Source organism: Seriola dumerili, unplaced genomic scaffold, assembly GCF_002260705.1.
Source record: "Seriola dumerili isolate Sdu_G_001 unplaced genomic scaffold, Sdu_1.0 BDQW01000110.1, whole genome shotgun sequence".
Classification (NCBI taxonomy): Eukaryota; Metazoa; Chordata; class Actinopteri; order Carangiformes; family Carangidae; genus Seriola; species Seriola dumerili.
This window is the reverse complement of record NW_019174365.1, coordinates 10,383,346-10,395,483: the sequence shown is the minus strand read 5'-3', so window position 1 is coordinate 10,395,483 and position 12,138 is coordinate 10,383,346. Positions and strand designations below refer to the sequence as shown.

Below are 12,138 nucleotides of genomic sequence, written 5' to 3'. Positions count from 1 at the left end.
AAGGAATTTAAATTAGATTTAACAGGAAAATTTAATAAGATAAGATTTTTTCGTCTACCATAACCATTAGTTAACCTATTTAATGTGGCAGGTCGAGCAGGGCACATTTCTGCACTCGCTGCTGTGGCAAGTCACAAGGATGTCAAAGTCTAGCTACAGTGAATTGGGTTGCTATGGTGATGGAGATGATTTTTGTCCAATTTCAACTCTTAATACTTTCCTGTCCATAGTCAGGGGACAGGTTTGGGCAATATAAAGCATCCCTAATTGGCAATAAATGGTGTTTCACTCTCGCAGTTCACACACACACACAGCCGCACATACACATCTATGCACATGCACGCCTAACACACACACACCTGCGCCTGAAGCAGATGGCGTGTGTGTATGTTTGATGAACGGGAAGACTGAATAGTTCCTTAACGAGGCTGGTGTGAGTAGGCTCCCTAAGTTTCTTCTCTATCCTCACTCTCCATGACATACACCTATAACTACAGTATAAAGTCAGACCGCAATGCAGCGATGCCAGGATGAAAATCCATAGAATAGACAGAGCCGCTCTGGTACCACAGTGGTTTGGGCCTCTGCACCACAGTGAAGTATAAGATGCAATATATGTTTGGAGGGTACAAGGGTGATGGGGCAGTTTACTTTCTTCAATCAGCTTTCCACATCAAAGAGAATTTCTGGCACTGGTGGAATGTAGCACAGCAGGTTAGCATGCTTAAATGTCCAAATAAATCATCACCCTCTCTGTCTGTCACTCAGTCCCCACATCTATCTATCTATCTATCCCCTCTGTGTTGACATGCTGTTCTGTCGCATCGTCCGCAAGGTGGAGGATAACAGTTGGTCAAGGCAAGAGCATCCAGCTATTCAGTGTAGGTTATTAATGGCAGAGCAGCGTGGGGATGGGCTCTGATGACTATTGATCTTAGCAGTGGGGATCCAACACGAAGGGAACTATTGGAGCTGCACACACGAGGCTGTGAATCATAGTGCTGTACCACTTCACCATGAAAAAAAAAAAACCTCCATATCTTGGCCCCTAGGCTTTGTTAGCACTGTGCCTGAAGAGATTTACACTGGCAAAATCAGTGTCATCTGTTAAATCACTTCTTTAAACTCATTCTTATCAGCAGGCTTACTGTATATCATTTTACTATTCTAATATTTACTATTTCAGTATTAAAGGTACCCTGTGGAGTTTTCGAGTGGGTTCACAAACACTGATATACAGGTGGCAGTAATGCACCGAAACAAACGCAGCAAAAGGCAGGAAAGTCCGAAATGTCCAAAAAAAAAGTCTTTGGTCTTTGCATTGCATTTATTATTATGAGGCATGAAATGCATTCAACATGTGGTGTGTAATACTGAATATAAATCTAACTGTTTGATGATAAGAAGTCCCTCTCTTAGTCTAATAGTCGAGTTCAAGTTCAAGGTATTTTTAAAGCTGTATTAATTGATGTCTGTAGCCACTTAAGGGCAGAGGAACAAGCTGTAAGCACTGACATATAATCAACCTAAAATTTGATATGGTGAATGTGTTGGCAAACAGTTGCCTATTTACAGTCCATTACTCGCTCTCCTTTCAGCTCTATCCTGTTTTGGTCTCCAACTCTTGATAGAAATAAACGGCTCTTTGGGTGCAAAATGCCCCACTACATTCACCAGCGTGCAGCTGGTTTAATAATATCTGCTGCTGCTGGAAATGAATAAAAAAGGCGAGACAGAACTAAAATAGTAACAGGGGTAAAATCAAAGCAATGAGCTGAAAGACAATAAAATGCTCTGATGAGTTGAAGGGAAGAGTCGGATGACAATTGTCTGTGGGTTTGTCACAGTGATTGACACCTTTCACATTACACAAATTTATTTGAGTCATTGTTTGTTTTTTTTAAATATTGATTGGTGCAGCTTTAAGTAAAGCCAAAATACTACAAAGGTCTGCCTTCAGTAACCCAAATTAGGCAGTACACACTCACTCTGTGTCATGGAACATGAATGTATGAGCCTGAAATGTCATTACTGCTGTAGTTCTTTATTATTTCAGGCACAAGGTCTGAGTGCACTCCAGCCTCGGCTGCATACCAACTGAGAAAATACAATCTGAATTCAGAATTAAGTTCTTATTTCACAAGACAAACTTTAAATTAAGCACACGAATTTCAATATCAGAGGAATAAAACTTATTCAAGAGTGGCCAGTTCTTGCACCAGAGTTCTTGGCTACAGGCCCTTAAACGCATTCAAAATGCAAAATTTAAAAATGCCATAAAAGGTTGTTCCTCCCTGAACAATTACTTTCAAGGTCCTGCAAAGACCTGACTGCTCGGTGGTACCAGGACTCACCCAGGTGTCAACATGTGTTACTGCTCGAATGTGAAGCAACAAGAGAAGAGAGTACACACTCAGTCAACTTCCCTGGGTGAGTAAAGGTTAAATATAGCCGTGCACAGTTATGGAAATGCAGAACAACATGCTGCACTTAGGCTTCCCCATAGAAGACCAAGGGAAACAGCCCAGATAATAGAGGAAAGCGCTTCACACAAATCTGTCTTCCAGGGACACAGAAGCTGTCAATCATCTCTGTCACCATGACAACAGAGACCTGGGTTATACATGGCATGACAGGAATAGGATGGAGAACACAGAGGGAAGGTCACCTCTTGTCATGTCAAACACTATGTCGCTCACACACGCAGACGCAGACACTGACATACAGTATGTGCAAACACATACACACAGACACAGACACAGACACAAAAATGACAAACACAGCATGGGCACAGCCACACGTGCACAGCAACTAACAGGGAAGAGCGAACACAAGGCGTGACAGATAGACTCCTGTTAAGTGGTGAGAGCTGTAACATAGTAAATAAATCAGTAACTGGAGCAATATGCACCAAACATGGTAAAATAAATCAGCGAGGAGCACGGATGGCATGTTTATGTGTGCAATCCATAAACAGTGAGCCCGAGGTTCTTTTGCATTCTGTACTCAAGTTGTTCAACACAGACAAACTGACTGAGCTGGGTGACTACAGTTGCTGAAAACACGGCATTTTCTGGTGAAGCATCTAAATTCCAAAGCAGTGACCATCAGACGGCACCGTATCCACGCTTCCTCATTACGAGGGGAGGTTTGCCTTCCTGCTCCCTTTTAACGGGGCAAACCCTCTCCGTGCCGATCCACGCTGTCAACAGCGCAAAATAACACCGCGTTCTCGGAAAGCTATGGTCACCGCACCAGTGTCGCAGCTTTGGGGCGGATCGGGAACATTTGGTTCTTTTCTTGGAGAGAAGAAGAAAGCCACAGCCATACACAAACAGCCGCAGAGAGCCCTGGAACAGCCAAGAGTATTCTGAGGTGTGGCTTTCTCCTTCAGTGGCCAGAGGCAGTCTTGATAAGTTGTTGACTTTGGAGACGCTGCTCATGGCAGGTGCTCGTCTGTGGCAAAGGTTGCGTCACGTGACCAGCGGGGGCAATCAAAACAACTTCACCACATGCGTGTACGCTTGAGGAATGTGCTCTGAGAATATGTGGTGTCAAGTCCAGTTTACTACACGGATAGTTACAGATGCTGGTTCCTAACCCCTCTTTTAACAGGCTTTCTCAATCAGTCAGTATGAAAGGGCTTTCACATCTGGCTTAAGAATCAGCTTTATAGGAAACATGTCTCAATTCCCAGAGATGATCAAGTGTGGCATGCCGTGTGTGCAGCTCAGCCATAGAAAAGTTATGCTACACAGCACATTGCCTCGGGAAAGCTAAGCAGGCAGAAAGGGGAGAGGCAGAGAGAGTAAACCAGAAGTGAAAAAAGGAGAGAGAGTGTCTTAACCCATTTTCTCCTATAATACAACCCATCAAACATCAGAAGCCATCATCATAGATTAGCCTGTCTCTAATCCTGGTTGTTAGCACAGCTGGGGCAGATTAGGGAGGGGGCATTCCTGACAGAGCCAACATGGCGTCACAGTCGCTGACAGCTCACCTGGAAACACATGGGTAACTGTACAATACAGCACTGTTTCAATCATACACACTCACACAAACACACACACACACACACAGATCAAAGGTAGTGCTGGAGCAAAGCTTGCCTGCTTGCCTGCCCCCGGGCAGCAGGGTTAGGGCAGGAAGTCAGGCTTCAGAACTGTGTGACACCTCTAAGTCGACTTGATCCTGAAACAGGGGGGAGTTCCTGGTTTAGGGGCCGGTGACTGTAAGCGTGCGTGCGTGTGTGGAATAAGGAAAAGTAATGGAGTGATAGATTTGATGTGTGATTTAGAGAGTGAGGGAGACAGAAAGTGTGAGAGAGAAACAGAAATTAAAGGGTGAAAGTGAGGAAGGTGGAGAACAGAGGGCCCTGTCCCACTGTTAAGCTTCACAGGAAATCTGTTTAATGTGGAAGATCAGGGAGGAAATATGCTCTCTCAGTGTCTGGCAGTGAATGCATGCAGTGTAAAACAAATGATACGGCAGCTCCATGGCAGAGCACATGTGGCGACAGCCTAAGAACGTTTGGCTTTCTTGAAAAGGAAATGTAAAATCCACCTTTTACTCAATGTGTACTTTGTTTCGGAACTAAATGAACAATGTTCCCCAAAGATAAAAGGCCTCCACTCGGTCCTCCTGACCCATACCTGCAGTGTAATAGACACCTGCCGGTTTATTTCTCAACTCTTAAAAGTGGATGTATGCTTTCAAATGTTTTGCCTTGCTGGAGTGGTATAATGAAAACAGCAAAGCAGCTAGCGGCATTTATAGTCGACATGTATGTGAATGGATTTTTTGGCCGACCCTGAAAAAATCTCAAACCATGTCAGTTATATTATAATGAAACTGGTTAGTGTGCTTCCCATATTAATGCAAAAATAACAAAATATTTAGAAATGCTTCATAAATTACATAAAATTGCATCCAGTTTTATGGATAGAGAACTCATTTAATGTTAATGATAATATTGTATTTGCATCTTCCCTGAAAAGAGTACTGTCCTTTATTGCCTTGACTGCGTGATTAATTGACCTCACTGTTTCGGGTCAAGTTTGAGGACAAGAGTTAGCAAATGTGAAACTATTAAAAACCGCCGGGGAACAAAACAATGAGATGCTGTAAACAAGCATAAACAAACCAACCTGGACGTTCTCTCATCTGGATTATAGCCACTATTCAGGCTTGTGTTTGCGTGTTTTGTGTAACATACAGTACGTGGTTGAATGTAGCACAGCGAGGAGTACTCACACTTCCTGTAGTGCCCAGGGACAGATGGTTCATCTGCTGGGTGAGAGGGCCCATCATGCTGGCAGGCTGCATGGACATAGTGTGGTCCATGGCTGGCGTGATCACTGCACCCTGGTGGAACAAGGGAAAAGACAAGGAGAAGGTGAGATGAAAGGAGGAAAAGAAGACAGGATGTAGGTTTTGTATATTTTTGTTTACATCAATTCTGATTCCCACTAGCTTCTGAAAAGTGGTTGCCAGTCCTCTTGCTGACAAAGCAAAATATAAAAAGTGATGATAAAAAAAAAGCAAAAGGCCATAGGATACAAAACATAAATATCAGACAAATATGTGAATTGATTTCACAAGTGAAAGGAGGTATATATATATAAAAATATAAACTTTATATAAAAGTTTATAGACAAGGGGATAAGGAGTAAGGGAGGACAGAGTCTTGGGGTGGTGGTGGTCTGGGTTAACATTGGTGAGGCAGGAAGCTGGGAGGTGAAGAAAGGTGAACAAGAGAGAGATAGTAAGCGGGGGGGGGGGGTAAACACTGTGGAACAGACGGAATCATAGAAAACAAAAGTAATGAAAAGAAGAGAGGAAGACAGAAAGGTGGTGCTCAGGCAGGGGTGACATGAGGACAACAGAGCCAGAGAAGAAGAAGGAAAGAGGGACAGTATCAATAAACAGCAACTGAACACAGGGACATTTTCAAGATCAATACACACCATTGTCTTTGGTCCATCAAAATGGTCAATATCTGCTGCTGATGTATCAACAATATGGGCTTGTGCGGTTTATTGATTGCTGAGAGAGGATGCTTTCTCTCCCTCCCTCCCTGTCTCTCACTCACTCACTCACTCACTCACTCACTCACTCACTCACTCACTCACTCACTCACTCACTCAAACTCGAGCGTCTCCTCTTGGTTTAAAGCGCGGCATGTTTTCCCTAACGGGAGGATGAGAACGCTAGAAGCTTCTTTTTCACGGTGCAGTGGAACATGAGGGAAAGTGATGAAACCATTGTTGCTCTTTCATCCCTTGTCATGATAGCTCCATTTCCCTAGCACTGAAGCCTCGGGAGGAACGCGTTAAAAACCAAGCCCTTTTCCTCTGCTCGGCTCGCCTCTCTTCTCACTTTGTGTGTGTGTGTGTGTGTGTGTGTGTGTGTGTGTGTGTGTATGTGCGTACTGTTTGTGTGTCTATGTGTGTTTGCGGGTTACCCTGCAACACACTGTGTGCAACAGCAATTGTGCATGAGTGTGAAAGAGAGTGACAGTGTTAGTGTGCATGTATATGAGCGTGCAACTCCCGATGGTGTGTGTTTGCGAGCGTGTGCAAGCGTGTGTGCGCCCCACTGGTGACTCTGTGTGGGCCTATTGGAGAACAAACTGTGCAGACACAGCCTGTCAGAATCGCTCTGCTTGTCTACTCCCTGCATTCACAACACAGTCAGCTAACGCTCTCTCCTCCCTCCTCCCCTCCCTTCCTGTCTCCCTCCCTCTCCCACTCGATATGCAAGCTTCATGTGATCCTTCCCCGAGTTACACCTCCACACAAAAAGAAAGAAACTGGGTGGAATGCTAAGATCAATGGTGGAAGAAGCACTGCAGTTGCAGCAGCTCTTAGTATGTTCAAACCTAGCCTTGTTATAACATAAGTGTTTACTAAGTGGATATTTCTCTCACAATCACATTTATTGGCCAAGTATGTTAACACACACAAGGAATTCAGTTCCAGCCATTGGTGACTCTCAAGCAATACAATATACAGACAATGCACAGTACACAAGTGATATACAGATTATATCATAATATATATAAGACAAACAATATACATAAAGTGTATGTGGTAGTGCAAATAAAAATAATGTGCAATGCGTATAGTGCTTTTGAACAGTAGTAGTAGTACTGGTCAGCTATTTATGAGGATGATGGCACGATGAAAGAAACTGCACCTGTGTCTGGTAGTTTTGGTGTACCAGGTTCTGTAGTGCTGAGGAATTGAAAAAAGGTTGTGTCTAGGGTGTGAGGAATCTGTCATGATTTCTCCTGCCAGTTTCCTGGTTCTCAAAGAGTCCTGGAGGGTGGTCAAAGGAGCACCAATGTTATTTTTCAGCTGGCCTTACTGTTCACTGCAGTCTGTTCCTGTCTTGTTTTATGGCTGCTCCGAGCCAGACCGTGATGGATGTGCACAGGACGGATTTGAAGACTGCGGTGTAGAACTGACTCAACAGCTCCTGTGGCAGACCGTACTTCCTCTTTGCCACAGAGTACATCCTCTGCTGGGCCTTTTTGAGGATAGGGTTGATGTTTGTCTCCTGCTTCAGGTCTTGGGAAATGGCAGTTCCCAGAAACGTAAAGGTCTCCACAGGGCTGTTGGATATTATGAGGGGCAGCAGTGCTGAGGGGTGTTTCCTAAAGTCCACTGCCAGCTCCACAGTCTTAAGTGTGTTCAGTTGGAAACTACTTAGTAATGGTTTCATAAATAGCTAAATTATTATACATTATTGGAATTTCATTACTGATGCATTAATGTGTAAGCAGTATTTTAAAGTTGTAGCTGCCAGTGGGGATTTAAATAGATAATTTAATGTATAATAATGCATCATATTTTATAAACTGATCAAATTCTTTGTATCTAAAGTCTGAAATGGCAAATTAACTACTAACTATAGCTGTCAAATAAATGCAGTGGAGCAAAAACTGTTTCCCATCATGAAATGTAGTGAAGTAGTGTAAACACTATCTGTCAAGTGTAAACTAGCACAACATGGAAATACCTAGTACTTAGTTCCTTTCTACCGCTGGCTGTGATAGATGAAAAAAAAAAAAAAAAAAAAAAGGGGGGGGGAAATGAAGGAGGGAGAGAGAAAGACTGTGTGAGGACAGGAGAGATGATTAAGGAGAGAGCTGATGGAGGTCATGAGGAAGACGTGAGCGAGGAGAGACGGACACGGGGGGGAGGCGGGAGAGAGAATTAGAGAGAAAGGCTGAGGGACACACAGCGAGAGAGCGAGAGAAGACAAAGAAAGAGGAGGAAAAAAGAGAGAAGGTGAGGAAGAGGGAAGGAGAATGAAAGAGAGGAGCGAGAGGGAAGCAGCAGGAGCTGTGGGCTACCTGTTACTGATTCAGCCTCTGACAATGCCTTTATAATGGGAAAGGGAGAGCAACGGAAAGGCTTAATTCACAGACGTGTCAGGGAGAGTTAAGCCGATTTGTGATTTCGATTTTCTGTGTTTGTGAGACTGAGTGTCTGTGAGAGAGGGGGTTTTGTTGTGTGTGCGCGCGTGTGTGTGTGTGTGTGTGTGCGTGCATGTGTGAGTGTGTGTGTATGTGAGTGTCTGTCTGGTTGTGTGTCTGTCCACTGTCAGACTAGAGAGGAAAGAAAATGAGAAAGAGACTGACACAAATAGACAATATATGTTTTTGATTTGTCCTCTGTGTGTTTGTGTGCGTGTGTGTGTGTGTGTGTACAAGACAGAGAGCAGGATAATGGACATTGCAGATCTGTTCCAAATGTATGAGATGATGTTTTCCGATCTCCTCAATGTATGCATGTTTTGGTGTGTGTGTGTGTGTGTGTGTGTGTGTGTGTGTGTGAAAGCCCCATCTTGCTTAAGACGGTATTGATCCTGCTCCAGAAAGGAGACAGATGATATCAGCCCCTTGGTTGTTAAATACAGTGATATACACTGAACGACCTGAGACAATGTATAGTGAATAAGAAATCTAGTAAAAATTTTACAACCAGCAGTGTTTTTTAATGACCGCTCATTACCAGTAAACAGTGATGCTCCAACGGATGGAGCCCTGATCGGTATCAGCTGATATTCATTACTTGGTCTTTACATTTGCCGATCAGAAATAGAGTGTTTTTACCGCCTGATCCATTAAGGTTGAAGGATCTCCACCACATGCAGGTAGTGCACATTACTATCTACCACTGCACTGAACCAAGATGCAGTTGGGTGGGGAGTTTGATTTCACAGCATCCAATGGTAGAAAAAATGGTATACCACCATAAGAAATTAATACCACCATATAAAAATCCATTAAAAGTAAAAGTCCTGCATTCAAAATTATAATTCAGATAAAGCACTAAAGTATTATCACCATATGATTTTAAGCACTTTATGTAATGCTGGGTACTTGAAAAAAATGTCATTCTATTAGCTTTTGCTATGTTGTTATGTACAGCATATCCCACTGACGCCACAGATGTGACATAGCATAAAAACTGAAATGATCAAGCGGTTAATGTTTGTAGTTACATGGAGAACTGTGAAAGCATGGTATGATCTGAAGGCACCCATCATTTTTACTAAACAGAACAGGCTTCGTCAAGTTTTATGCACATAAAAACAATGTAACTGTGAGGCCGCTGTCATTAAGACTGAGGTATTGCCCATGAGTCTGAAAGCGATGCAAATGTTTCCTTTTGTAATATTTTACATGTGCTTTGTGAAGCATGCAGTTGAAGGAGACCTATCTCACATTTTGGAAACAAGAAAGCCAAACTAACTGAATTTGGAGCATGGAACAGAGTATTAAAAAATGTAATGAAGCACTGCTCATGGATAACAGCCAACTAACTACCTTTAGGACAAAATAGCAATGCATTTAGAGCTTCTGCAGAAGCTCCCTATAAAATCCTTTAAAGGTCAGCTTCAGATTTGCTGATGCTGATGACTTCTGATGAAAACTGTGATGAGTATCAGCCCTAAAAAACCCGATCAGAACATCCCCATTTTGCTCATCTCTATTACTGCTGCAGGTTATAATATCCAACATTATTGCCTACCTGCACTGCTGCTTCAAACAGGTGTTGATATATCACTACCTGGAGGCTGTGGTAATGCCCTCGCTCTAAGTGAAAACAGCTCGAGGCCACAAAGAGAATCTGACGCGCTGATCCTCCCCTCTTAGGCCCGAAAGTTTCACCGCTTGCAAGTAGGCATCTGGTTATTGAAAGCAAGTATAGTGTAGTGTACTACTCTGAAAATCTATCGCTAATCCCTTACAGCCTGGTAAGAAGTAAGAATGGGGCATGAACAATGAAAAGTTTTCAAAGTGAATGTGGATTCTTACAGGTGAAATGTGAAAGTTGGGGAGGAAAAAAAAGAAAAAAAGAAAAAGACGGACAGGGCGCACATATAAAAACCTCAAGAACGTCAAACAATGACCGAGGCTGTATTCCCGAGTCTTCCACTCTAACAAAGCATCACTTGTGTTGTCCACATGAAAGCGGACACGCACTTGACTCGACACATTCCTCGCTGGTATTTGACAGTTGGTTTCTCCATGTGAGGTTCTGCGGTTTGGATACTGATGCCGGTGTGTGTGTATGTTTAGTGTGTTTTGTGTGACATGCGCACTGCAGGATACTTGGAGAGGTGTTCCATCTCCACACCACAGGGTTAGAGTAATTCTGCTAAAGCCCAGGTATTGCATAGACATTTCTCCATCTCCAGTGTCACACACACACCACACACACACACACACACACACACACACACACACACACACACACACACACACACACACACACACGACTAAGCATGTTCAGTCAGTCGTTATTCTGGTTATGGAAAGCCTGGTGTTAACAGAAACATCTGCTGGATGAATTGACTGTAACTATATACAAGTAAAGCATGCAGGACCCTTAAATACTGCTTGCCCACCTGAAGGTATATGGTGTAGGTAATGAAACTGTATCCATAGAAACCACACACAAACCAAACCATAAAAGTTTCTCACAGCGGAATGTATATAATATTAAGTGTGGGCAGTGCATGTATACTGTATGTTTGTTCTTTCGTTATATTTATATCTTTCCTTCATGATCTGAACGTGTGTGTGTATATTGTGGTCTTTTTTTTTTTTTTAACTTATTTGTGTGTTCGTGCTCTGTTAAGGTTTACAATTATGCCACCTATAACTTTGCCTTCCAACCTAACTCGACTTTGACACAGTTTCCAGACGACGGCCCTCAGGCACCTTTCTACTTCGGGTAAGCCCAGAAAAGGGAGCCAGCATCCTGAGTCTTTCACTCTAATCCACAGCATGAATCCCTCCTTGGGGCTAACAGACTACCAAGGGCTGCCCTACTTATACCAACACAGTCTGACTACAGGAAACAGCGTGCCATAGCTAGGAAGGTGAAATACCAATTTTTACCCGACTGAAGTAGCAGAGAAGTAGAAGTGCAGCCTGCATGACTAGGCAGTGAACCGAAGCCTCACAAGTGGACAGTGATGCAGATACGCGGCTTATCTTGGCCTTCGCCATCATACACTGAACTTTGAAATCTCATTTTCTAAGGGTTTGGAAAAAGCTTAATTGCAAATATGAGACAGACCTACAGGGAAAAGCAGAATCATTACAGGGAAAATGAAGCAGGCGAAAAGGGCCACAGCGCAATCCATGTTAGCAGATTAACATGTGAAAGCCGAAACCAATCAGAAGGATTTCTCACCTCTGGCTAACATGATGTTAATCTACTGGTGTATTCTATTTGGTCGCTCCACAATGAAATGAAATATGAGAGGGATTACATGGATTCAGCCCCCTTCCACTTATTAGATAATTTGTTGTCCATCATGTGTAATATCTCAAGAGGAACACAGATTGAATTACTCTGAAAATTTTTTTACCTTGGAAATCTGCATTTTCAAAATGACACCAGACCGGCATGTGAGATTGCGCTAGAACTGCTAATACAGGTTCAACTATGGACATGATTGAGAATTGTCATGTTATTCTGTTGCTTCGATTGTAAGGCTGTGTGTCCTTTAAGAAAGGACGAATCCAAACTTTAATTTCATCTCTAATGGACTGTGTGTGTAAAATGCACCTATTAGTAATGAAGGTTATATCAAAAATGAAACGTCAGTTAA

The 12,138-nt window shown here is 43.0% G+C and overlaps 1 protein-coding gene across 5 annotated transcripts in view; it reads right to left on the bottom strand.

Moving 5' to 3' along the window:
• Positions 1-12,138, bottom strand: part of LOC111223252 (RNA-binding motif, single-stranded-interacting protein 3) — a 270,217-nt gene that overhangs the window by 5,104 nt on the left and 252,975 nt on the right. For all 5 annotated transcript variants that reach the window (XM_022747322.1, XM_022747323.1, XM_022747325.1 and 2 more), the window contains one exon: positions 5,254-5,364. In XM_022747322.1, coding sequence (XP_022603043.1) covers positions 5,254-5,364 — 111 coding nt within the window. The remainder of the gene's footprint in view (positions 1-5,253; positions 5,365-12,138) is intronic.